Source organism: Equus asinus, chromosome 22, assembly GCF_041296235.1.
Source record: "Equus asinus isolate D_3611 breed Donkey chromosome 22, EquAss-T2T_v2, whole genome shotgun sequence".
Lineage (NCBI taxonomy): Eukaryota > Metazoa > Chordata > Mammalia > Perissodactyla > Equidae > Equus > Equus asinus.
The window spans coordinates 17,364,187-17,391,514 of record NC_091811.1 but is presented as its reverse complement, the minus strand read 5'-3'; the positions used below and the strand labels follow the sequence as shown (position 1 = coordinate 17,391,514).

Below are 27,328 nucleotides of genomic sequence, written 5' to 3'. Positions count from 1 at the left end.
CCAAAAGATATAGTTCCATTGTACAGAGGGTCTGTACCAGCTTGAAGCCTTTCCTTGTAGCATCTAGATCTGCTCCAGCAGGGTCCATGAAATTAGGCAACAGGTTTACATTAAACAAGCAGACACTGAAATATGAGAATTTTACAATCATTTTTATAACTGGAAAGCATAGAAATCATCATGTTGAAACTCCTCATTCTACATGAAAGAAACCGAGGCTTGGAAAGTTGAAGAGTTCTCCAAGATTATAGAGATTTCTAGTGACAGATTCTGAAGTAAAACTCACATCTATCCAAGAACACAAGGCTCTACCCCATGTGCAGTGGGGAGCAACACCAGTGTGACTTGTCTTGTGATGAAACAAGGCTCACACTGTTTCTTTAGTTGGTCTAGAAGCACATGTCTATCCAGAGCACCGAGGTTCTCTGACCTTGCGCTTGACCATCAGATCTTCCAGTAACACAATGAATATGCTTTCCAGATATATCAGTGGCTTAAACGGCCTTAACCACAAACGGACTTTAATGGCTTCCATATTGAAAGTTGAGGATAATCCTAATTTTAGGCCTCACTTGATTCAGTCAAGGTCTTCTCAAATCTTTTTCCCTCTCCCAACTCTACTCCAGTCAATGTTGACTATAGTTTCAAGCTCCATATGGAGACCAGCAGTTACAGGCCAGTATCACACTGGATCCAAGTCCAGTGAGGAAAGACCCATACCTCTTTACCAATGACGCCAGCAAAAGTCTTACTGAAGATCACTGATTAGGATCAGTATGCACGACCTACCCAGAACCAATCATTGTAGCCGGAGGAATGTGGTGCTTTTAATGACCGTTGGGGCCCTTGGGGTTGGGGGTTGGAGTGAAATCACCTCTATCTGAAGCATGTGATCTTGGAGTAAGAGATAGTTCCCTTGTGAGAAGTCAAGATGAATGCGTACAACTCAGCTGAAACAACTCATGCCCAGCACCCCAGGTACTGTTAGCACACATGGCTCAGATCAGGCTTTCTTGTACCTGCCTTCAAAGTCAGTGGATCTTCCAGCCAGCTACAAAGCTCAGTAACTCTTCTCTTCATTGTTTCCATTTAAGTAGATGGGATCATGGCTTATGTTTGGCCCATTAAAAAAAAATTCTGCCACTGAGTGGCAGAATTGAATTATCACTGGGTGCCTGCATAGGAAGTACATTCTATATTTCTGCCAAGAAAAGTTATCTGCAGAAAATAGATCATTCCAGGATCAAAAAAAAAAATGACTCTTGGAACATCAAACTTTTTTTTCCTTAGTACCAGTGAGAATTATGGGTTCGTTATGCAACTATTTTTGAGACCTTACTATAGGCTTGGCATTGGTTATATAAGGGAACAAGACCCAGCGCCTCCTTCAAGGAGTCCAGATGGAGGAGATGAGTAAGTAAACAAGCAACTAAAAATAGCTTTAATAATTTACAATAGGGTAAAGGCAGGGAGCTCTGGGAGCCCTGAGGAAGGAGGCCATGCACCAAAACCAGACTTCAGTGTTCAGGGGAAGCTTCAAGGGAGGAGAAACCTGAAGAATCAGCAGGGTGGCCAGAGAGATAATCTTGATGATATTCCTCATTCGCATGACCAAGCCAGCCTGGGTGGTGAGCGGGCTGGAAGGAACGGTGGTGGAGGGTAAGGGGGGCATCAAGGCATGAAGGAGGTCCAGGGAGAGCAGTGTTTTCCAGGTAGAGGAGCTAGTTCATGCTCAGTGCTTAGAGCTGCAGTGAGAGGGGAAGCTATGAGAGATGAGGCTGCGAGAAAAAACAGGAGCCAGACCAAGAAGAGCATGTTGGTCATAGGGAGGAGTGCGGGCTCCCTCTTAGGGAAGTGGGGAGCCCCCAAAGGGGTGTAAGGGAGCAGGGATGAAGTTGAAGTTTTCATTGGTGGCATCACTGACTACAGTGTGAAGACCAGTGGGTTACATTTTAAATTGTGAGATGCCTTACTCTGCAGTGTAAGCAGATGTCTAGAGAACAGGGCCAGCATATCACCTAGATGTAACAATAAAAGAAGTGTACTTCGGGGTGACCTTTCCTAGAAGAGAAGAGTTGTCGACGGGAGTCCCTAGCTCAGGTGGGTCCTACTCACTGCATGCTGTGCAGGCATGTCGGCATCACGAAATTCTCTGGAGATTTAGGAAATGGAACTATGATCCACTTATGTCTTTCTAAGCCAGGAACTATCAGTGAGTGTGAGAAATAGAAATGAAGGAGAGAGAGAGAAATCGGGAATGGGGAAGGGACTATGAAGGAGAGGGATTGTGAGAAACAGACACAGCTCTGTAGCTAGCCCCAAAGCCAGCTTTTAAAACCACTTCTGTGGTGGGAAATGAGCAGTTTACCCTGATTTGCTGGCAAATAGTGTTGGGAACTCGATGACCCTTCTTATTCTTAGCTTTCAGTGACCTCCGGAGATAAATGTGGTCAAATAAAACTGAGGTCTCAGGCTCCGACCCAGCCTTGCCAGGGATAGAGGTATCTTAAAAATAGCCATAAAAGTTAGGCCAGGCCTCTGGCTGCCCGTTCGAGATGCATTCCAAGCATTTTGGGAGCAGCGTTCGCCTCAGCCATCTCACTGCTCCGGCAGGGCCGCTCCATAAACAGTCCCGTGACGTCAGTCTGTAGGCACGATTAGTGACTGTTTGCCGGGGTCGAAGGGCCACTGCATCCTGGAGGATGGATGGCGGCTCAGGCTCTTGGCTCAGCTGGATGGGACCAGAGGCATCAGCAGGGCAGGGCCTGGCCGGGGATCTGGGTCCCAGAGCTGGAAGAGCCTACTGGGCATGGTCAACCCACTGGGTCTGTTTGGAGGTGTTGAGCATCCAGAAAGCGTCCTTGGGGAGCTCCTGTTGGGTCTTTCTGCAAAGCCTAAGTTCTTTCCCATCCCAAGGTCCTGTGAAAGGTCTTTGAAGAGGTGAGTTTCCTTCCAGTCCATGGCTGCTTCTCATCTGCTCCGAGCTGAAACCCAAGGGAGAGTCGGGTTTTCTGGCTGTTGCCTTTCCTGATTTTTATCAAGCACTGAACTAACATGGTTCTCATTAGTTCCTCATTGTTGTACTGTTTTCCCTTGTTAAAGGCCAATTTCAGAAGGCAGTTTTAAGTAGCTCAGACAGTATGAAAATATTGTATGTAATTGTGTTCAGCCTTAATATGACATTAATTTCCATTGGGATTATTACAAAAAAAATTATTTTCATAGCCCTTTTTGAAGCTGAGAAATGCATTTACTAACTGTAACTAAATGTAACTAAAATCTCATTTTTTAACAAAACCTTTACTGACTATTGCTGATCAGCTCCTCAGTTTGTTATTTTGGCACCCGCGTGCCCACCATGATTTTGTATTGTGGTGAATTGTGGCAAATGTCGCTGTCACTGGTCACCCCTGCAAGTGAGGTTGGGAGGAAAACATCTGAGCCAGGAGTCTCTCTTCTGTCTCCGCACCTCAGTTTCCCCATCTGGAAAAATTAGAACTTGGAATAAATCATCTCCAAAGATTCTTTTAAAAAATTAATATTTAATGACACATAATATATTAATCTATTCCTATAAAAATTATAAATATTACAGGCAGACTCTCCAGCTCTGCCCCGCCTCCAGCTGCACAGTCCTGAGCATCTTCCCAACAATAACCACAATGATACGTTTATGTGACTCTTTCTTAGATGTTTTTCCTAAGAAAATGCAGTATTTCGTGCATTAACGTAAAATGAACTTGTAGACTCTTTAAGGCACTGTTTCCTGGTGTGTTTTATAACAACGAAATATATTTTGAGTTAGTGGGAACCTTATTTCTTTAGATCATGTGTAAATTCAACTCAATCAGAGTGATTTTTTGGTGTCAGAGAAGTCTAGATAAAATGCTAATGTGATTTTAAAGCTACAATGTAACATTGACTTTTGTACCAGTTTCACTTATTCAATGTGAGTCTGTCTCAGTTAACACCATAATTTTGTTCCTGAAAGCCTAGTATAAAAATGTATTTGGAGGCTGGCCTGGTGGTGTAATGGTTAAGTTTGGTGCACTCTGCTTTGGCGGCCCAGGTTTGCAGGTTCGGATCCTGGGCGTGGACCTACACTGCTCATCAAGCCACACTGTGGTGGCGTCCTACACACAAAAAATAGAGGAAGATTGGCACAGATGTTAGCTCAGGGCTAATGTTCCTGAGGCAAAAAGAAGAAGATTGGCAACATATGTTGACTCAGGGTGAATCTTCCTCAGCAAAAACAAAATATTTGAGTCAACTGAATATTGCTACTAATTACACTCTTCTTTAGAAATTATTAACCTTTATTATTATAAAAGTAATTCTGTATATCTAGATATGTATATAAAAGGAAAAGAAAAGACTCTTTTCTCAGCCCACACCCCAGTCGTTCTCTCTTAGAAGAAACCGTTATGTCCATTTTCTGTGGAAGCTTCCAGAAATCACATTCACGTGTGTTGTCTTATTTAATTATCACTGTCTTTTCCTTTAACATTCGATGTACACACACACACACACACGCATGCACGTGCATATTGTCTCACTCATGGTTGGGATAGAGAACCGGAGTGCACACCTTCTGTGTACTCAGCACTGAGATACACGTTCTATTATTTCTACTTTATAGATGAGAATGTTGAGGTTCCCCAGGGTCTTATGGTTGGTAAGTGACACAGCTGCTCAAGTGTGCACTTGCTTTTCAGACCCTCCAGTTGTTTTATTATTGAAAGACTCTCCTTATTAGAAGGTCAAGGAAACTCTCAAAATTAATGTTATGGCTCAAAGAAGATAAAGGAGGACTTGGAGGGGTGAGGGGGAGAACCAGGAATGGTTCCTGCAATTACATCCCCAAGCTTAAGTCCCAGCCAGCAGATGCAGAAGGTGACCAGATGTGGGGGTTCACCTGGTGCTTGGCCACTCAGGAGGACTTTGGGAGGTGCCAGCCCCCTCACCAGGGGAAGCGGTCTGGTTCTGGAAAGCATTTGAGCTGAGGGTAATGGAGCAGAAGTTCTACTTGCCGCTCCCCTGATACTTGCCTAATTTGTGCTGTTTGCCTGGGCTTAGATTCTGAGAGAAGCCCCTTACGGTTGGGGCATTGGCTGACTCTTTTCGTTTCGTATCAGCATCATGGGAAACTTGGGGCGTCTGTGCTTGAGTGCTCAGAAGTCTTCCTGGAAAGCCAGGAGGAACTGGGAGCAGGGGCACATGTGGTCTGTCCTCTTTAAGAGCAGAGCTGTATTTCATAGTTCACCTTCAGTCAGAGGAGAAAGAACACCTAGCGTTTACTGGGTATGTATCTGAAGCACCCTTCACTGGCATTTCATCTCCGTTACAACTCCGTGAGATGGGAAGTTAAGGCCCATTCTGGAGACGAGGACCATCAGAACCTAGCAAGTTAGGAAACTTGCTGGAGAACATAGAACCAAAGAGATAGAGGTGGCATCAAACCGTCACCTGCTGACTCCAAAGCCTGGGCTGTCACCAATGCCATGCACTGGGCTCAGGTGCGAAACAGACAACTGTCACCCTGGGGGACGCAATTAAATCTATTAACTACTCTTTCTTCTGCAGACATCTCTAGTCTTAAAGCTAATTCTCTCTTTGTCTAAATTAGTATCTTCTAGGTACTCAGTGAAGACATTTGATAGGCTTGACTTCTTAGGAGGAAATTCTTTAAAAATTATGAAAGTTAACTTACATTGGAATGTAAACAACCAACTATTGACCTGGTGGCGGGGGCTTATGGACTTAATGTTTTTCCAACTGTGAGTCAGTGTTCGTCAGTGGGCTATGAAATCCCTTTGGCGGGTCACGATCAGCATTTTAAGGAGTAGAATAGGATAAGACAGGATAGACCAGAACAGGAGAGCATCAGTGCATTGCACACAGCAAGGATAAGGGTTTTTTTTTTTAAAAACAAGTATAATTTTTGTCTTAGTGATATAGATTATGTGTGCATTAATGCAAAATGTATTTCTTACTACCGTAGGTCACAGTTTTTAAAATGTGCGCTTTGGAAAGAGAATCATGAACAGATGCATCATTCGTTAAATTGCTCATTGCTCTTTTCTGTGGACAGCTTGCCCTCCAGTTCCAAACAGAGCCACGTAGTTCCTAATAGCACCACCCGAAGTCTGTCGCACAGAGGTGTTTTCAAATAGAGCTTTCTGGACGTATCTCTGTGTTAATCTCTCCCCACATCCTTGATTAGACGGATGTGCCTGTTAGATTCAAAACATGTTTTGGACACTCAGGAAGGGAAAGGTGAAAAGTGACATTTCCAAAAACTGTGGCGAGTTCGTTGCAGAGGTGGGCAGAACTAGATTATTTATGGATTCTTTTCTGACTGGAAAAGAGGGGTGAGCGATGGCTGTCATACCGAGGTCAGTGAGCAGCTGTTCCTTCAAAGATGAAGCTCGAGGACAAGAGAGACGCACTCTGCTTCGGCAGGAGCCGTTGGGCTACACCGGGCAAGGATTTCCCCGTGGAAGGAGTGGGCGTGTGTGTCGCGCCCCTCCTCCCAGGGTCCTGAGAGGATTAGGATGAATTCCCTTCTGCCATGGGGTCCTTTGTGGGGCAGCAGGAGGGTGGGTGAGTCTGAGTTTTTCCCACCCCAAGATGTCCTTATTCCTTTAGCCACGCTCTCCCTCTCTCCCATTAGCAAGCGTAATCTGGAGCTGGCCATGTTTCTGTCCTCAGCCACGGATGGATCTGATGAATCCCGTGGTATTTTGCTGGGCTGCAGTTAGCTTTGCTTTTCATCCGGATGTCAAACCAAGCTTGCAACAGCTGTGATCAGCTGTTGGAACAGGGGGAGTTGGGTGGGGAGGGGGCAGCTCCTGGCCTCTTGCCCAGCCTTAGTCAAATGCTTAGCATCCAGTTCTCAGTTTGTCTCTTTCTGCTGCTGACTCTGTAGCGATGTCTTTTTCTATCTGTTTGTGTGCATCTCTTTTCAGCTTCCTCGTTTTTTTTTTTCTCTTCTTCTCTTGTCTCTCCTTGGGAAATTGGGAACCACTGGACTTTAACATGGGTCTTTTAGAGCAGCTGGTCCCTTCAGGGCAGAGAGCATCCATTTCTGAGTCCCCCACCCCAAACTGCAGCTATTGGTGAGGTGCTCTAGGACTGAAAAGCCTGAATTCAGCCAGACTTGGATTCTCACCTTGACCCCACCTCTTGCTGGCCATGAGGACTTGGCCAGATAATTGAACTTCTCTGAGCCTCAGTTTCCCCCTGTGTTATATGGGGATATCAATGCCTGCCTGATGATGTTGTTGTGAAGATAAAATGAGAAAGCCTCCAGAAAAGCTTCTTGCTCAGGGATTAACGCCTACTGTGTGTTCAGTATGCATTCATTTTCTTCCTTGGCCGGTTTTCGGACAGAGTCCCCACCCTGCCCTCCTTGACAGCCATGTACCCTGCTGGGTGGCCTGATGCCACCCCACCTCCTCCCCCCCCAGCCCAGGGCTTGTTTTGCTTTTACTGAGCATCAAAGATTCGTTGACTTCCACGGAGGAAACAGTTCCACGTGGGGTCATGATTATTCTGGTACCAACTCTTGTCATTTTTCGAGGCTTAGAAAAAAGTGAGTCTGAGAAAAAGAGCCATTTTTAACATGAGTCATCCCACGATGGGAGTGAAAAGCCAGCTATGAGGAAAAGTCCTAGACCTCTCCATGGGTCTGAGAGGGAGGCATGAGCTCACGTCAGGCACTGACATTTTGTTTCTTAAACCACATGGACAGATTATAAAGATGGTTAGTAAAGGAGGATTCTGCCCAACCGTGACTATTGCCTCTACCGACCCCCTCCTCCAAATTCACTCAGCCTTCAGCTGGGTCTGAACTAGCCCTCCTTTCGGTGTAAGAATGCAGCATTCGAGCAAGGCTGGCCCCTCTTGTGGCTGTAATCCCAAAGCAGCTGACCAGGGATGACGCCCAGGATTGTCTGCTAGTACCTGCGTCTTCGCTGAGCCCACAGACTGCAGAGCACTTTATGAGGTCTGGATCCCTCTCCCCTCCACAGCCCACAGGCTAGGGGGAGCCAGGAGGGAGCCACTGTCCTAGGTTCCTCTCATGGGTCCTGGGCTTCTCTGGAAGGAGAATCCAGACACCAGAGCTAGCTTTGGGGGATGTTGGAGAGAGAGTAAGAAAAAGACATTTCTAGGCTGACAGTGGCTTTTTCGGACGTTGGTCCTTTTATTCCACGGACACATGTTGGTTGGGCCGTGGATTCCTCCCCTCCTCCCCTATTTCCCAAGTCTGAGAGCCAAGGGCTTGCTGCTGCTTTGCCCCTGAGAGCTCGCCCAGAGGAGCCCCCTTCCTTCCATCTCCGCCTAAGTTTAACACCACATTTCTCTTTGGGCAGGTTTAAGGATTACCGAGAGCCGCCATGGGCCCCGAACCCATATGAGTTTTCCAAACAGTACTGGTCCGTTCTGTCTGCCCGTTTGGCATTTGTCATAATCTTCCAGGTGAGTTCAGATAAGGAAGAGTCAACCAGAAGCCAGGATGTGGGTGTGGGACATCTTGTTGCCGGCCCCGCATCTCCAGTTTCCATGGCACTCCGTGACATGAGGGGCGTTCGCATGGGGCAGGCAGAAGTGAGTGCTCCCTTCCCTGGCTGAGGCGGGAAGCCGTCTTGAGAGGGCTTCCATTAACGGATGGATTTGCAAGAAGTAGAATAAAGCACAGAGTAAGGTTACAGGACAGATGTGGAGTAAGTTGCAGGCTGGAAGATAGACTCCCATTTAAACCTAAGACAAGAGAACAAAGTGGGAAGAGCTGTGGAAACCAGAGTCTCGACCCTGAGCAGACAAATAACCCCAGCTGAGTTCTGAACCTTTCTTCTAGCGCTCCGCCTGGCTCCTTCCTTTGTTAGTGCTGTTTGACCCCCTGAGACATCTGGTGGGAAGGGCCCCCGGAGCCATCCCTCCATCCCTGGATGAATAGCAAACTTGAGCTCAGCGATTCCTATCTCCCACAATCACTGCAGCTCCAGTTGCATTGCCGAGATTCTCTGCGCGAGGCCCTGCTCCCACTCGGGGTCCTGCCGGCCTTCCAGTGGGGCTGCAGCATGAGCCCAGATCCTTTTCTCTCCGTCTCCCTCAGGCTTTTGTATTCCCCGAAGGCAAATCTCTGGAGGGCTCTAAAATATCCAGTCCCCGGACCCCAGCCCAGGAAGTGGAGAAGCCCATCGGCTAGTCTTTCACCTAAAGGAGACAGCCATTCTTCCTCTGGAGAGATGGGGCGATAAATCTGAAAAATCGCTCAGACATCCCCCTGCTGCCCCGCCCAGAGGAGTCTCCTCACTTTACCGTACATCGCGTGTAACATTCATGCACACAGGAAGGAGTTGCTTTAAAAGAAGAGTGTATGGCTTGATGAAGCCGCTCTAGGGCACCTGGGAGCCTCTGGAAGCAGCAGGGTGTTCCCAAGGTCTTCCCTGGGTCCCCTAGGAGCATGGACTGTTCAAGGGCAAGTTGGGAATAGGTTTACAGCATGGAAGACAGCAGTGCTCTGACTATCCCCTCTGGGCTCAGTCACTGTCCTCTGGATCTCAAAGGGGAGAAGACAGTGAGCATATAGTCGGCAGGTAGAGAAGAATGCCACACCCAGGGGAATGCTGGGTAGAGCGTGGGGGAAGGGGAAGGGAATGGGAATCAGACTATAAAAGTAGCTAGCATTTACTGGGTCGTGCTGGCACTGTTGTGATATATTCCCTCACTCAGACAGAAAATGCTCCCTGGGAAAGGTGGCCTCACCTTGCCTGTGCCACCATAACTCGGAGATAGTGCAGGTCCCATTGCAGACCACCACAATAAAGCGAATATCGCTTTAAAGCAAGTCACCAGAATTTTTTGGTTTCCCAGTGCTTATAAAAGTTATATTTACACTATAGTGTAGCCTCTTAAATGTGCAATAGCATTATGTCTAAAAAAACAATGTACCTTAATTAAAAATATTTTATTGCTAAAAAATGCTAACCATCATCTGAGCCTTCAGCAAGTCGTAATCTTTTTGCTGGTGGTGGGTCTTGCAAAAAATGCTGTATCTGTGAAGCACAATAAAATGAAGCGCAACGACACAAGGTGTCCTGTGTTTACAAGGGAGGGGATGGGGCTCAGCAGATGGGAGAAGAAAGCCAATTTTAAGTGTGCACAAAAGCTTAAAACTGCTGAAGGAAGGCTGGAGGCTGGGGTCCCAGACAAGCCGATGTGACTAGAGTGGTGGAACGGAAGGGTAAGGGGGCTGTGAGGTTGGCTGAGGCCAGAAGTCAGGGCAGAAATCAAAGGTCCATTTGTGATATAGAGGACAGAGGGTCAGCTGGAAGGAAGAGAGGAGCCGATGGCCCAGAGCAAGCCCTGGAGAGGCCACCGGGCCTCGGTGCCTCTTCCCTTGGATCTCTGAAGGGCATGTCTGGAGGCTTAGAGGCCAGGAAGCAAAAAGAGGACATGTGAGATGGACTTGAAGAAGGGAAGAAGAAATAGCTAACACTGACCAAGCTCCACTATGTGGGAGACATTGACTCATTTAATCCTCACCACGCCAAGAGGTAGGTACTGTAACTATTCCACTTACCACAAGGGACACCCGTGTACAGATATAATTGTGCTCATTGGCTGAGATCACCTGCTGGTAAGTAGTGGAGCCAGAAGAGCAGGGAGGCGTTCCACTCCTGGGTCTGTGCTCTTCACCCCTGTGCCATACCACCAGCTCCACTGTTGAGGCGGTCACTCTGATGGGACAAGGGTGGACAGTGGCGCGCTAGTGTCCCACTGGGCCAGGCCTCTCCTCTCAACTCCCCTCCCTTGCTTTCGGCAGAACCTTGTGATGTTCCTGAGCGTCCTCGTGGACTGGATGATCCCGGATATCCCCACGGACATCAGCGACCAGATCAAGAAAGAGAAGAGCTTGTTGGTGGACTTCTTCCTGAAAGAGGAGCATGAGAAGCTCAAGGTGATGGATGAGCTGGCCCAGAGGAGCCAGGGAGGGGGGCAGCACAGCAGGAGGAGCCGGGCCGCCAGCTCGGCACCCTCAGGCTGGAGCCAGCCGGGCAGCCTCGCGTCGTCTGGTTCTCAGCACACCAACGTGTGAGTGAGCCTGCCTCGCTGCCGAGGGGGCGCTGCAGCAGTGAGAGACCACGCACAAGCACATCAGTGCACCCACACTGGTGTGGTGTCCATCCGCCAGTCTGCTTGGATCTGACCTGAGGGGGTCTTGAAGCGGGTGTGTGTGAAGAGAGAGACAGAGGAATTAGAGAGAGCAAGCGAGAGAATGAGCACAGGAAGGAAGAGAAATGATGCTGCTTCTCAGAAACTCGAAGCTTAAGTTTCTTGTAGGTCCTCTTTTGAGCTGTATCCTTTTGGGAGTTTGGTACCCTTTTTTGAGTCCATCAGTGAAAGAACTGGGTCTCTCTAGCCCAGAGTTCCCAGGCGCCAGGACCCTTCCCTATGTCCCTTCAGGTACCCTCTCATCAGATGGCCACAGGCTATGAGAGGGCCCTGTTCTAGCACCCATTGTAAGTGATCACCACCCGCTTCCCACCATCACCCCAAGAAAACCCTCTGAGTCACCTGCTGCTGGGGCTGTCACAGCCTCAGTGGATGCACCTTAAGTCACAGGGCTGATTGCTGTGGCCACTGGACCTGATGGTGAGTAACAAATGTCCAAACCTGGCCTGGTCTCCAGTTCATGTCACCAGGATGCTTTGAGCTAAAGGGAACTAACCATCATTTTATGCAGGTTCAGATTTAAAATAATAAAATAAATTGAAACATTCTTTATAAAAACGCTTCTCCTCGTCTTTTGTTCTCTTTCTCTTCCTACTGACATTTATTGAATGCCTTCTAAGTGCCAGGCATTGTTCTCAGACTAGAGATGGAGCAGAGTGCAAGAGACAAAATCCCTTACAATCTGGGAGAGACAGACAATAAGCTGATATGTGTATATCAGATAGTGATAGTACTATGGAGAAATGTATAGTAGGATAAAGGAGACAGGAAGTGTGAGGGCACAGGAAGTGAGGGGTTTACCATATTATACACAAGCTAATGACAAACTGAACATGGCTCAGAAGTTATGTCTTGCGATGCTAACATCATCAATTGGTAGCAGCCTCCCAGAGCCCTACAGTGAAATCTTCAAGTATAGTTGGAAGGAAGGGTCAAACATCATTTATCATTGTCTTTCACATCCCTCAACTGCCGCTGCTTCCCAGAAACCAGTTGCACAATCCCCTTGATCTGGACTTGTCCCCTGTTCCCTGCCTGAATGGAAGCTGCAAGGAGGGCCATACTCCAGGGGAGAAATGAGAGTTATCGTTCTGATGTTTCAGCACACGTGGTAATGCCAGGGCCCATAGGTGCTGGGCTGGTCACTGGTGCTGTTCGCCATGGCTTCTTGTTTCCTCCTGGGCACATGCAGGATTGCACTGCCTATCAGCCCTTGCTCTGGAAGGTGATCCCCTTCTTTTAAGGGAATACCGGGACATGGATTCAGCTTTTAGGAAGAGCAGCAGGCAGCCATGTCCCAGGCCACTCATGCAACCCTACAATTAATTTTAATTACATACATCTTAATATTCAAACTTACCATTTGAGCCTAGATTCAAACGATAGTGGTACAAAAACATTTCATCATCTTATGATGGGCTTCAGCTAATTTGGCCGAAGTGGCCAATGGGAGGAAAATTTCACTTCAAGGGGCATTAATGACATGGAGATTCCAGGCCCATAAAAAGGAGAATATCCTCAGTGACTCCTCCCGTGTGGGTGGCATTGATATTTCCAGGAAGTAGTATGGTCCACAGCCAGAGGTTGTCTCCATCACCAAGACACCCACTTTGCACTGACCGAGCCACACCCAAGTCCAGGGCTGCCCATGGCTGGTTCAAGACCCCACCTTTTTTCCTTTTTCTTTTTTAAATTAAACATTTTTATATGATCCAGAGGTGAAACTTGCACACCAAGAAAGATTCAGAACAATGAAGAAGAAAGTAAAATCACCCACAATCCCCAAATCTACAATCAAAATCGACAATGGCTGTGTTTTCTTCAAGACCCTCATTCCCTCTCAAGCATATCCATATGTTTTATTAAAACTATGCTATTTATGCTGTCTTATTACCTTTTTTCACTTCATGTATCTGATCAATCCTTTTCTCTCATAAACATAGGTTCATTCGGTCAAAAGTACATACTAAACACCTACTGTGTGTCAGGCTCTGTAGTGGGCACTTGGTATACATCACTCAACACAACAAAGACTCCTGCCCTCATGGAACTTACATTCTGGTGGGTGGGCAGAGAGACAGGTGATAAACAACACAAGTAAACTATATACAGTCATCCCTCGATATCCAGGGGGGATTGGTTCCAGGACCCCCACAGATACAAAATCTGGGGATGCTCAAGTCCCATGTATAAAGTGGAGTCGTACTGCATATAACCTGTGCACATCCTCCCATGTACTTTAAATCATCTTTAGATTACTTATAATACCTAATATAATGTAAATACCGCATAAATACCCATTATACTGTATTGTTGAGGGAATAATGACAAGAAAAAGAAGTCTGTACATGTTCAGCACAGACACAACCATCGCAGGCTTTTAAATCCGCAGTTGCTTGAATCTGTGAACACGGAACCCGCCAATAAGCTGTTAGTGTGTTAGAAGGCGATAAGTGCTTTGGAGAACAGAAAGAGTAAAGCGAGGTGATGGGGATTAGGAGTGGGGTAGACCGCCACTTATTTCCCTTGTAGAGATGGGTCTTCGCTTTGTTTCCATCTTGCCGCACACCATGCTACGGAGTGCAGAGTGGGTGTGGAAGACCGTGGTGGCCACAGCTCACGTCCTAGGGACCAGGTCAGACAGAGCCGCCTGGGGAGGTCTAGACGGCATGAGGAAGGGAGGTTTAATCTGACCATCTACAGGTTTCCGCTCTGAAAGGACCCAGATCTCTCCCTCTCTCCCACTCCAGGTGAACCAGGAATTTTGTGATTTGCCCCCAGCCCCAGGCCCGAATCATCTCAGTAGCATCCATGTGACTAGCATGACCTCCACACTTGCCTGCTATACACAGCAGCAATAGGGATTCAGGCCGAGTAAGAAGGAGAACTTTCCAACGCCTTGGTTAAGCTGGGAAGAGGAATGGAAAATGCAGTCCTAATTTAAAAACAAAGCCTCCTCCTCTGAGCTCTTTAAGAAAATAATAACTTTTATTATGAAATACAACAAAAATTGCAACCAAATGTCTGAAACACTGAAAAGAAAAAAAACACTACCCACAAATAATAAAAGTTATTTCTATTCTCCACAAATAATAAAAGTTAATATTTTGGTTTAAGTTTATTTGCATTCCTATGGTATATATGCAGTCACTTACATTGATTTGTAATAGTGTCTGTTTTGTTTAATTCTGAAAGTAACACCTACTCATTGAAGATTTAGAGAATGCCAAAAAAGTAAAACGTAAGTGAAAAAGTTTAAATCACTTAAATTTTCACCTCCAAGAGATGCTTTGCAATCAGTCTTTTTTTCTGTTCACTGATTTTCATGCACAGCTCAGGTCACGCTGCGTGCACTAATCTTCACACTTAGTTAATAGAGATTCAGCCCCAGCCCTTGCTGGAGGGCATCATGAAGGGCTTGGTGAAGTGTCTGCCACTCAGTCCATCAATCTCTCTGAACAAAAAGAGGGGCCAGCCCCGTGTCCTAGTGATTAAGTTCGGCATGCTCCACTTCAGTGGCCCAGGTTTGGTTCCTGGCCATGGACTTCTTGGCAGCCATGCTGTGGCGGTGACCCACATACAAAGTAGAGAAAATTGGCACAGATGTTAGCTCAGGGCGAATCTTCCTCAGCAAAAAAATTAAAAAGAACAAAAAGAAATGGAATCAACTTGATGGTTGATGTAAATAAATAATCTTGATGGTTATTTTTTGCGTGGCGTGTGCTCTTTGTAAAAGGAAGAATATGAAATAAAAGGCAAGCCTTTCCTTCACTCCCTCCTCCTGCAGCATGGTCTAGTAAGATCCCCCTTGTGAAATGGAATTATGCCATCCTCAGCGAGGGTTTTAAAGATGCAGAAAATCATCACTAGACTTCTCCTCAATAAAATGGCCATCACTTTGCCATACCTAACTTTGCTTTTCTGTGAGAGAAACACAAGTCTTTTGGTTTGCTAATCCTCCCAGCGCAGTATCCTAACCGTGTAAATAGATTAGCTGTTGTTAAGAAAAAATGGGAGGGAAACTTACCAGGTGCTCTTCCAAGTGGCCATAAGTTGTACCAGGAGATTCCACCAGGCTGTGGAAGGCATTTCTAGAAGCAAGGACAAGAACGAGATGGGGAAACCCAGGGACCAATCTTTGCTCCATGGCTGCTTGAAATATACAGGCCAACAGGGCTTGGTGTTAAAAATGAACTAGGAAAAACGCTCTGTCTTTTCATATTGCCATAGTCTTCCCTTAGTTGGCCAGAGTGCTCCTTCAGGTGAAACGTTTTTAACAAGGTGGTGTTACAGGTGCCACCCAGGTCCCTTCAGGACTGAGGTGCTCATTCCCCAGCTGCTGCCTCTCAGAGTTGAGTCCCTCTTGGAATTGCCTTAAGCAGAAGGGAGCTGCCTGGGCCATGGCCACTCCTCTACTCTGGGGCAGCCCCCATCCAGCAGCTCCTCTCTGCGGGGGGAAGAGGCCCACCTTGCCCCAATTTGGGACAACACTAAAGGGCTACCTCAGTTCTGGAGCTTCCTATGTGTCGATGAAATTAATCCATAACCATTCTATAAATGAAAATTTGGGTGAGTTTATCCTGAGCTAAAATGTGAGGACCGTGGCCTTGGGGCTTTCTTCCTGAAGGAAGAAAGGGCACCAAAGAAGTGGGGCACACAGAGTGGTTATATACCCTCAAAGAGGATGTTTCACATATGATTGAAATGTCCCTTTTACAATAGTCCCGAGACTGCTCTGTCGGCACAGCGATTGATGGACACAGCAGGTAGGTCTGCGGTCTTGGTGGGCACAGCAGGGTGGCAGGTCTGCTGTCTCAAGCTGGGTGGTCACAGGTGAGCTGGATGGTCAAAGGTGAGCACAGCAATCAGTTCCTAGCCTAAGGAAGATGCTTATCCCTAAGGAAATGCCAATGTGGTGGGAAGTTGCACCTTTGTCTTAAGGGCATTTGTTCTTGCCATAGGAAATGTTTAAAGCAGACATACAACGCATGCTCGATGGCCATGTCAGGCCCTTTGGGAAAAAACAAAGCTAGGCTGAATTAGGTTTACACCAAATGGCTTCCTCATATTCTCCAATATATCCTATTGCTGACCGTTTCTATTTGTCATATGGGATGGCTGAGGTCTCCCCTGCAACTCACTGCAGCTCACCTCCTCCCTCTGCCCGATTCTGCCTTCCTCAGTCCCCTCCAGCATTGTTCTGGAGCACGCTTCCCAGTAAACCTCCTGCGTGCCAAGTATGCAGGTCCCGGTCTCAGAGTCTGCTTCGTGGAGAACCTGACCTCAGACGCAGGGCATTTCTGTTGTGTTGGAATAATGACTTGGCTGGATTTGCCATTCTCAGGTCGCCATCCTTTCTCTCGAAACACTGTGGCTATGGCAATTAATCCGTGTTCTTCCTGGTTTCAGGGGAAAAACCTTTGCAATAAGCCTGATTGATATTCTTCTGTAAGTTTTTTTTTCCCCTCCTGCCTTGGTGCCAATAAGATTTTAAAATTTGTTCTTGCAATTAAGAAATTTTACCATAATTTAGTCTTGATATGAGTGTCTTTTATTCAACGTGCCTGAAATAAGATGGTCACATTCAGTCTGCGCATTCACTTCTTTCTCAGTTCTGAAAGGTGTTCTCTCAGCACAGGAATGGATTCCAACATATCCATTCTAGCTGTTTTGGTGACTTTAGAAAAACACTTGAGTTTTAGCTTGGTTTTCCGGTTTCTTATCTTCATGTCCATCATCTTCTTTGTCAACATTTTAAGTCCTTGTCCTGATCCTGTCACTTCAGGAGCATGCCCTTCCCAGAAGACCATGTTCCTCTTTTCTCTGCCCCTTCCCCCTAGAATCAATCCATCTGTACTCTCCAACAGATTATTCCTGCAGCTTCTAAGCTCTCACTTATATGAATCCTTCATGGATAATCTGGAAGAGAGGTGAAGATTCTTTCTAACTCCTTGTAATCCTACTCTTCTGAACTTCCTGTGCCTCTGATGGCCTCACCTTGACTCGTAGTGTGTATTTTCCATGATACATTCCCTGCTAGTAAATGAAGAGGTTGGACTGGTCAAGCGCTCACATCCATTCCCATCCTGACGCGTACACCACAGCATGGCAGAAATGAAGAGTATGGATCAGTGTTGGATGACTCAGTCTTATCTTCCACAGTACCATTCTACTCATTTTTCGCAACCCAGGCCCTGGGCAGCTGTTTCCCAGATATCCTAACCCAATTCAGCCCAGGTAAGTGTAGCCCGAATTTCCACTATTGTCTGGGCCCGCAGTAGGATCTGATCTGCTCTGCCACAGTAGAGGGCGCCAGAGGGCAGAACCCACCCTTCAAGGCTTAGCCGCACATCCTGGAAAACACAGCAGACGTTTGTTCAGAGTGCAGCCCTCTTTGCGCAGCGGGCTAGCCTCCTGCACCCCTTCCTCTTCTTCTCTGTTCTCCTGCACAGCAGTGAATGGCGGTGCCCCCAGAACCACATCCCTTTGGAACCAGGCTAGAAGACGCGCTCCCCAGGACTCTCACCCAGACGCAGGGGAACCCATTTATTCTTCCGACCTTCCTACGGCTCCCGCCGCTTTCTCTTCAGAGAGGAAGTGCAAGGCAAAAGCCAGATGGGAATTCAAAAAGACAGCTCTACATATGAGTTCAGGAACCTTCATGTTTTATTGCCTCACTTTTCTCTCACTTCCTGTCTGCCTAACAGAGCAAGGAGCAGAGGACTGAGGCTTCCAAGCCAGGATGTCTTCCTCAATTAGGGAAATGAAGCCATAGGCCCTAAGGGAAAGAGGCAGTCTTTTGACGTGGATCCCACATCATAACCTGCTCCTAGTTTTCTCCCGGCACGGTGGACTCTGCTTGGCCTGCATCTAATTCTTCAGAGAGTCTGTGTCAACTTCTATCAAGAACCACATCTACTTGGTCTGAGTGAAGCTGCTAGTTGAGAAACAGATGAGGCCCCTAAAATAGGCCTCTTCAACCCTTTTCCGTGGGCCTCACTCCCGCTACACTCTCAGAAACTTTTCTTGGTGTCTGCCTCATCAACTTCAAACATGGATTTCTTACCTGCCAACCCTCGACTTTGCTGCTCTTCACCTGTCTCTTTTGATTCTTTTTTCTTTGCCTCAATTTATCGCCCGCTGTGTTTTCGTAAGACTGGCTTTTTACTCTTTATCTGTCTTCTCAGTGGCCCCCGTCTCCTTCCAGAAGCCCCTCTGAAGCTCCTCTCCATGTCGGTGGGCAGCATATGTGGGGCACTCTCCAGCAGCATTATAGCAAAAGTAGTATCATGAACAAGCAGACCCTGGTTTGGTGGGCCAGAAGCTTCTACAATTTTAGGGACTCTCTTTAAGAAAAAGTACCCCAAATTGTGAAATAAAATTAGGTACAAATGTGAATATTTATTTAGCGTGAAAAGAGAAATCACAACAAAATACATCTTTTGGCCTAACATCAGAAACATCATGAAATCCATAAGAAATAGCTTCATTTTGGAGTAATGAACTGACTCACTCACTTTTATCATATTATAATACCATTCCCTCCATGTCTTTGGCTGCATGCTCTCTGACTGCCTTTTCATAACAATGTTTTCAATAAAGAGAAGAGAAGAGTGTGGTCAACATTTGCTTTTTATTTCTGATAGGAAATAGAGACTTAGAAGTTTCTTTCAGCTCCACAACTTATTCTTGATGATTTCATGTGAGTTTTAAGATTATTATCAAATTTGAGAAAGCTGCTATCAAATTTCTCTCATATGTAAGCTCTAAGATTTGAAAGAACTTTCCATACATTCAATCCACTCTCCGTGTATCCTGATGGTCCTGGGCCCCTTGGAAGGGGCCTTGAAGCTTAAACTGCATCAGCTTCCCTGTCCAGGGACCTCTCTGCATTAGCCCAGCTTTAATAGTCGCCAAAACTGAGGCCTGGAGTTCACACAACTACCAGGACTGCAACACTGGGGTGCAGACTCCAGCCTGTGTTTCTTTGAAATCATGACACCTCCCTCAGAAGCCCACTGTCCTGGGCGCTCTGCCTGAGGCCCATGGGGTAACGCGAGCGACAGAGGCCAATAATAGCAACAACAGTAATGGTAATCACACCCACGGAGCACTCGCGAGGAGCAGGATTCTGTGCTAAGACCTGTATGCTCATCACCTTGCTTAGTCCTCACAACCTCCTGTGAGGTGTTTTCACTTTTCCTTTTACACGTAACCAGTGTGAGCCACCCCACCGACTTGGACTGCAGGTCCCTCTTTTCCCTGTTAACCCCTGGAGCGCCCACAAAATCTATAGTAATCGCTATCTCCTTCTGGACGCCTTCCATCTTTGATTCCTCCAAGTTCTCCAGGGCTTACTTTACCCAAAGGGGCTTTCAGAGACCCCCTGAAGAAACAGCCTGGGAGTGTTCAGTCCTCCTTGGCTAAGGTTTCCTTAAACGTCAGCTACTGGGTTCAGCCAAATTGGAGATTTTCAAGTGTTTGCTTGATAGCAACAGAACTCTATGCCCAGTTGAAACTCAAACAGGTCAAAACAAAGCTGCTGAATCGAAACGGGAGTGGAGACCCCAGGTGACCAACAGGAGGGCCCCTGTCCAGTCCCATAGAGACCTTGATGCTACTGGAGATATTTGCCACTCCACATCGACACCTTGCTGACCAAGCTTCAGATCCCAACAAAGTCGTGTCCCACTCTTGGGCTCCAAGATGATCACCCCACTGCGCCACAGGGGCTGCGTCCCCAAGGGCTTTCAGCCTCGCTGTGTCTGTGCCCAATTAAGCCCCTCCCGAGGAACTCCCATTGCTTTGTCTAAGCCGGGCTCACCAGCCTGGCCTTCCCTTCCATGCAGGGACATCGTCCCGGAGGCCCTGATGGTCTTTCCAGCCACATTGATCCACTCTGTTAAATGCCGATTCTGGATGATGACTGGGGGCCTCAGAGTGTCCAAAGGCATCAGCCCGTTTTCTTCCCTCCAAACCAAGCTGAATGGAAGAGGGCCTCCCTCAGCATGAGAAGCTTCCATTCTCCCTCTGCTCAGGGCGGTTCTCTGTTACGTAAAAGGCAGCCTCTGTGTCAGCCTTCACTGAATCCAGGGCCTCTAATCTGACCTGGTAGAGATGGTGTGTGGGGTGATGGCAGAGGATGCTAACCCTGTGTCACACAGAGATCGAACTGGAGGCTCAGCGAAGCTTTGCCTCTGCTCAAGGGTCCAAAGCAAGGAGGTGGCCAAGCTGGAGTCGAGCTGCCTCACCCCAGAGCCTGTGCTCTTAACCACTCAGTGGAGAAAAGGGAGAAGGCACGTTCTCAGCTGTCTGCGTTTGGGTGAAGACTTCGTGGGGAGAACATCTTTCGTGTGATGCTGAGGGAGGGTACTCTAATGGGAAATGCACTCCATTTTGGAGCCAGACTTAGGTTCTAGTGCCCACTCTCCCCGTGGGGCCAGCTTCATAACTTCTCTGAGCTGCTTTGTCCATCCGAGCGTGGAAATGCTACCTGCCCTGCCTCCTTCTCACAGTTGTCCTCAGTAAGCCACAGAGCATGAGATCAATATCAGGGAGTAGTATTACAAATAACGCATACATTTTTAAGAAGACAAACATTATCATCTGTGCCTGAAAGAAGTGGATGTCTAGTATGAGATCCATTGGTAGATACTGTTGTAGCCAACAGTAAACCTGAAGTCCAGGTGGGGCTATTCTAAGAAGCTGGCACAGATGCCAGGAAATGGAGGTTTATGTGCCAGAACAATCTCTGCAGATTACCCAGCACTGCCTGGTTAGTATTCTTGACATCAGCATGTTTGCTAAACTCTGTCTCGGGCTGGGTTTCCAGATGAGTAAACTATTGTGGAAGACCTCAAACGCTGTGTCACTGCCCAGGATTCACTAAAGAATGATTGTCTTTTCCCCCACTTCTGTTAACGTGCCTTGGCTTTTAAAACAAATGCCTTGCTTTGACATCGAATAAGTATGTAGTGGTTTTTAAAAAAACATTGTACCAATTCCATTAAAAACATATCAAGTGATGCCCAAGTATAAGTTTCAGTCGCCAGACCATGATTTTCAGAAAATGCATTAATCTAAACTAATTTTTCATGGTTTTTGTGGTTTCCTTGAAGGATTCCTTATAAATGTCTACCAAAGAAAGGAGAGTTTATTGTGGGAGCAGGGTAGACTTCTGGATTGAAATGCTTCAATGTCAAGACTGAAATCCTCTCAGAAGAAAGTTGGCTTCTCTATTGATCTTTGGATGGTTTCTTCATGGCCTCGCAGCACATCTAGAATCCAAGATGGCAGCTCTGGTTGTACTACTGCCTGTTCCGAATGCCACATGGAAACAATTATATTCTAAGATCACTAAGTCAGAAAATGCCAAAGGACATTTAGGGAGCTGGCAACCAAGCATAGACTTTCTGAAAAGTGTCTTCATCTATCGGTGGAAGTCCAAATCTATTTTGGAAGGGTAGAAATGAAGAATAAGAGGCACGTTGAAAAGCACCAACGCAGATGAGAATGTATATTGGAAGAATATTATGTAGGCTCTTCTCTGCCCCTCATTGGTGGGGATGTAGGCAGTGGAATGTGGTTTGGAAAGCAAGGGCTCAGAGAAAAGCCCTGGTAAAGAAATTTTTAAGAACAGAAGATATTTCTGTTTCTTTATCTATCACCCACTTTCAAAAGAGATTCGAAGTTGCTATTATAATATACAAGATAGTTAAACTAGAGAGGGAGAGAGAGATCAGAAACTATATGCAGAATGTGTCAGGTAACGGACAAGAAAAGAATTATCAGCTCATTAAATTAGTAAAACAACAGAAGCTGCAGAGTTTCACTTAACATCTAACTGGACCCCTTGAGTTACATGAGCCGTCCTCTTTGAGTAGGAGCGCTGCTTCACACTCGCTGTGGCTCCCAGCTGCCTGACTTCCACACTCATGTCTCATGTGGTGCCCAGCCCTGGCCTGACTTGTCTCCTCACCTGCACAACCTTGGTCAGCTGAGATCTACGCCCTTCCCTCCATTCTCATGCCCAGGGCTCCTTCTATAAGCTTGCGTCAGCCTCATCCGTTGTTCCTGGGCATGCTCTTCCATGGTGCTTCTTAAGACATGTGGCGAGACTCCTGGTCCACTGTGGTCATGCCCACTTGGCAGTCGGCCTAGAGTTCCACTAACTCCCTCCATAAACACCTTCCTAGTTACCTCTTTCCTTCCTCAAGGAGAATTACTTACAAATTGTAGATCTGTGATTTGAAGGGGTATAGGGAAAGTGAGGGGCATGGATATGTACATATGTGACAGCCACTCACTGGGATCTGTTTTGGACCAAGCACTTCATAGTCATTATATGTAATCCTTACAACGACCCATAACAATAACACCATTTTATGGATAAAAACCTGGTGCTCTAAGACATTCTCTAATTCACTCAAGGACACCTAGATAATACGTTCATGAGCCAGAAGTCAAACCTAGATCTGTCTTGAAGGCCATGCCTTTTCCTCTATGCCAGACTGCCATCAATTTTTTCCCCAGCCTTTTTTCCCATTATTTAATTATATAAACTCTCAACTTTGGCCAGACCCATCTGTTATCATCTCTTATATGTTCCCGTGTTCCTTTCCCGGGCTTTTGCTACATCTGGAATGCTCATTTCTGGTTTACTGCCAGAAAATCCATGGTCTTACTCCTGACCTTTGATTCCTACTCAAGGCTACACACACTGAATAGCCAGCCTTTTCTTTATACTGTATTTCATAGACACTCTTCTCTCTCCCACCCCCAGCTCCTTGCTCTTCTATCCTCAAACTGCTGCAACTTTGCTTGTGCACCTGCAGGCTCAGTGTTAGAGCATCACCGTCTGGAAATGCATGTATGCCTTACACACGGGCTTGACTTCCCTAAAGGAAAATGGGCACATGTTAATTATTTTGAGGATCGAAAGCCTAGCACAGTTCCTGGAACATGGTCTGCACTCGATAAAGGTTGGTTGCTGCAAGGAAGGCAGGCAGGAACGGAGGGAGGGAAGTAAGCAGCATCGTGGGGCTGGAGCACCGCTGCTGTATTCAGGAGGAGGCTTTCATTGGAAAAGACCAAAGACCAGCCACTGCCTTTCCCTTCCCATGCTTCATTGCCTCTCTCTCCACAGTTACATCATAGAGAATCAGAGCTGACTTTTCACTGACACACCAGCAGCGCTGCACCGAGGACTAAAACATTGAAATAATTTTGTGTTAAATTATAAATAACCACTGCCCCTCCAAATTCCCCAAGTGTATTCCTAGGCCACCCCAACTACTCCCTTGAGGCCCCCTGGTCCTCCCTATGATCCTGGAGCTAAAGAAAAGTGTGATCCTTGTCACAGCAGGAAACCTCAAGACACTATAATTGGTATCTGTCCAGGCTACACAAAGTGAAAATATTTAAATATCTCTGCATAAAAGGACCAGCTCCTGGATGCCTAATTCTGGCAATCTCTTCAGTTCCCACTTGCCCTCCATCCCACCCCGCCCAGAAACTCCCCTTCTGTGGCTCAAAATCCTTGGAATTTACTCAGAACCTCTGAATGGAGGCTGCCCCCATTTGCCTCAAGGCTCTTGTCACTGCAGGTGGCCAATGTAAACAAACCCGGGAGGACTTTGCCTGAGTTCATTCCAAAGGAAACAAGCGGATGCTGCCCACCTTTGCCTGATTCCAGAACACAAGTGAGATCCAAGATGGGAAAGGCTTGGGCGTCTGTCAAGTTGGCTTCTCTGTGGAAATCTTATCAAAAAGTCTTCCAGGTTTCCTGATGAGAGTGTAGCAAAGGCAATGGTTTGTGTGTCTCCATTTCCTCAAGGCCCCCCTTCTCTGCCTCCCCTGTCTCCCCAAATCCTAGTGTCTTCCTAAAGGAAGAGGTGATTATCATTCCTAATCTAGTCCCGAGGAAATGTATTAATCACAGCTGGCCCTTCACCACACCCCCAAAGCCCTGGAGATCCCCTGGCTTTCTTATGTCCTGGTGACTATCCTCTGAGCCCCTCGGGGTCCTTCCAAAGGCGATTAAGTGGCTAAGATGCATCTGCACTCATGGCAACTGATGTTTTCTCAACACTGTACAATGTATTTAAATACCAAGAAGCCCATTTTAATGAACACCTGCTATCTTCTCTGTGCAATAAATCTTCTCCAGGAGAGAGAAGACAGTGCTCACACTGTTTTCCTTGCCTATACTTAATTCGTTTCCATCCCCTTTCTCCCTCCTGCTGAGAAAGGACTCCAAGATGCTAAAACGTGCCAAACTCAGGCCTGGTTGGTGGTGGCATGAGTCAGAGACACACTGATAATTCCTGGGGCTTGTAGATTCCTCTGGAGGTCACCTCATTCATCCCCCGCCCTCAGGCTAAGAACCATATCAAACTCATCGCAGACGAGTACGCCAAAGATCAACCCGGCAAACGAGCCGGGATCTGAGAATAAATCAGTCCAGTGAAAGGAAACCATGTTCCAAGAATGAGAGAATGGCAACTGGAACAGAAAATGCACACTAGCCTTCTGACACCATATTGTCCACGGCCAGGGGTGGCCAGTCCCAGGGCCAGATCATTATAGCCATGGTAAGGGTGAGAATAGTGGTCTAGAAGGGGTACTCCTCGCTGCGTGGGGATGGGTGTGGCTGGCAGACAGCCAGAACAAACGCAAGGCTCCCTCGCAGGATCCAGAGGCTCAAGGCAGGCTTCTCTCCTCAAGGCCACCTCAGAGGTGCAAGACGGCCTCTGCTCCAGCCATCACTTTATTCGAGGGAAAAAGGAGAAACGAGGGAGGTAAAAAAAGACAGCCAGCTAAGTCAGCTTCCTTTTATTTAGAGCTTTCTGGAAGCCCCACCCTGTCACTTCTGTTTATGCATTATTTTCCAGGACTTAGTCACATGGCCACCCTATTTGAAAGGGAGCCTGGGAAATGCAGTTTTCTTTGCTGGCCACATTGCCCCATGTCCCAACAAAGTCAAGGTTCTATTGTTGAGGGAACAGAGGAAACTAGATTTTGCAGAGACGATTAGTCCTCTCTGCCCCTATCCCTCCACTTACTTCTCCTGGACTTTTAAATAAGGAGAGACAAGGTCTAGCTTGAAGTTGAAGGTGCGTGAAACAGAAGCACTAGGGGTAGGTGAGGCTCCTTGTACAGAAAGGGGCCAGAACATCACTGGCCTTGAATGCCAGAGGAAGAGCGATGGGGAGACTCTGGCCAAGGTTCCTGAGCCTCAGGTGGGATGGTTTCCTTTGTTGTGGGCTTGCTTTGTGCCAGGCACAAAGTCAGGTGCTTTTATATGCATGGTTTCATTGGATCCTAATATCAAGGCCATGAGGTGGATTTTATGGATTCCCTTTTACAGATGAAGAACTGGAGGCTGTCAGGTGTCTGGTCAAAGTTATAAGTAGTGAAGCCTGGCTTCCTTCCTATCTTGTCTGATTCTAAAGCTTAGGCTCTTATCCACCACGCAATAGCCTCTGGCTCAGTGTCCAGCGGATGGGCTCCACAGCCAGTTCCCTAGATCCTTCAGTCCCCACCCTGGTCTGGCACCTCCTCCATCACTGCCCTCCCGTTCCTTCCCCAGCAGCCTTTTCCTTTCCCGGGTTCCTTACAGAAGCCCTCCTGCTCCTTCTATCAGCAGCAGACCCTGGAGCCTAGAAGTCAGGTTGGAGGCTGTCTCCATTCTCCGGCCCAGTCAGATGGCATAGTCCTGCCAGGAAGCATGCTGGGGACCCCAAATGTCAACGAGAGGGAGAGGACAGCAAGGCTTAGCTTCCTGCCATGAGTGTAGCTGGGGCCAACTGGTCACATGAGTGCTTCCAAGGACCTGATGGGATGAAGTTACATTGCAAACTTCCAGCAAAATCCTTCATTTGGTGGGTGTTTCTAAGACCCAGCAAGAAAGGAAATGTCTAAAGTGATAAGGACTTAGTAAATAAGTATAGATACCAGAAGACTGACTCTGCCTTCCCTCTGTAGTCACAAAATCTTCAGCCATACCCCTCCTGATCTCACCCCATGGAAGAAGGCTGCTTCTGTAGGAGAGAAAGGGAGGAAGGGAAGAAAGAAGGAAAGGAGGGAGGGAGAGAAAGAGTGAGCTTGACTCAGACTTCTGCAGCCTGCAGGTCACACGGCACTTTAATGCTTAAGTCAGCCTCCAGCTCCACCTCACCAGGTTCTTCCCCAGGAATTTCTGGTGATCCCCCAGGGCATCCTTGCTTGTGCATCTGTGTGTCTCAACTGCTGCATGCCCCTTAGCCAGCGGCTCGGCTCCGAATGTCATCTACTCCTTGGCAGGTTGCCTCTCACCATCACTGGTCTACCTTCCCCTGAGCTGCAGCCATCACTGCTCCTGCACAGACAGAGATTCGTCCTGTAAGGCTCTAAGACCAGAAAGTCAAGAGTCAAGTTTATCAGGGCTTTACTAAGTATAAAGTCTTACACAGAATACTTTACTCAACGTTGCAAGTGACAGAAAACTTCCTCGTGTACCCGGGGAGTTCGGGGATAAAGTTGCCCTTAGGAACCATGGACGCTCAGCCAGCCTCCCTCCCTCCCTCCCTCCTTCCCGTTCTCTCACCTCTCCTCCATTATCTCCACTTCTGTGGGATGAGGTCAGGAGGGTATGGCTGAAGATAGCTCAAGGTTTAATCATCCCTATTTTGTGACTGCAGAAGGAAGAGTCCACTCCCCTGGCATCTATACATAAAAGACCAGGGAAAAGCTCTGATTGGGTGGCGAGTCTACCCTGGGCCACTGCTGGTGGCCATGGGCATGATTTGCTATGTTAGTCAGGTCTGGTCACAGAAGGGTTCAACCTGGCCCTCAGGAAGCTGGCATGTGGTCCTCAGGCTTTGCCATTTCTCCCAGGTGGTCTGGGTGTCCTGATGTAAGCTTGTCTCCTTGAGGCCTTTCCTGATAGCCCAGGGTTCCACAGGCGGAGAGGCAGAGTGGCCCTCTGGTGCCCTGAGACACGACTGAGTGCTCAGAAATGAAACACGTCTCATCTAAAAAATGAGAAGTTGGTCACAGACTGACTTTTCATGTCCCTTCCAGTGTTCATAATCTGTGGCTTCAGAAC

The 27,328-nt window shown here is 47.2% G+C and overlaps 2 protein-coding genes across 4 annotated transcripts in view; one reads left to right on the top strand and one right to left on the bottom strand.

Moving 5' to 3' along the window:
• The window catches only part of ANO2 (anoctamin 2), a 334,494-nt gene extending 322,695 nt beyond the window's left edge, over positions 1-11,799 (top strand). For 2 of the 3 annotated variants that reach the window (XM_070494504.1, XM_070494502.1), the window contains exons 24-25: positions 8,376-8,481; positions 10,832-11,799. In XM_070494504.1, the coding sequence (XP_070350605.1) occupies positions 8,376-8,481; positions 10,832-11,104 (379 nt within the window). In that variant the 3' untranslated portion in view covers positions 11,105-11,799. Of the gene's footprint in view, positions 1-8,375; positions 8,482-10,318; positions 10,557-10,831 lie in introns of those variants that run through there. The other variant, XM_070494503.1, reaches the window with a different exon arrangement.
• A 14,440-nt stretch (positions 11,800-26,239) lies between these two features.
• Positions 26,240-27,328, bottom strand: part of NTF3 (neurotrophin 3) — a 115,028-nt gene continuing 113,939 nt past the window's right edge. Inside the window, exon 4 of the transcript XR_011496993.1 lies at positions 26,240-26,599. The gene's annotated coding sequence lies outside the window, so the exon portion shown is untranslated. The remainder of the gene's footprint in view (positions 26,600-27,328) is intronic.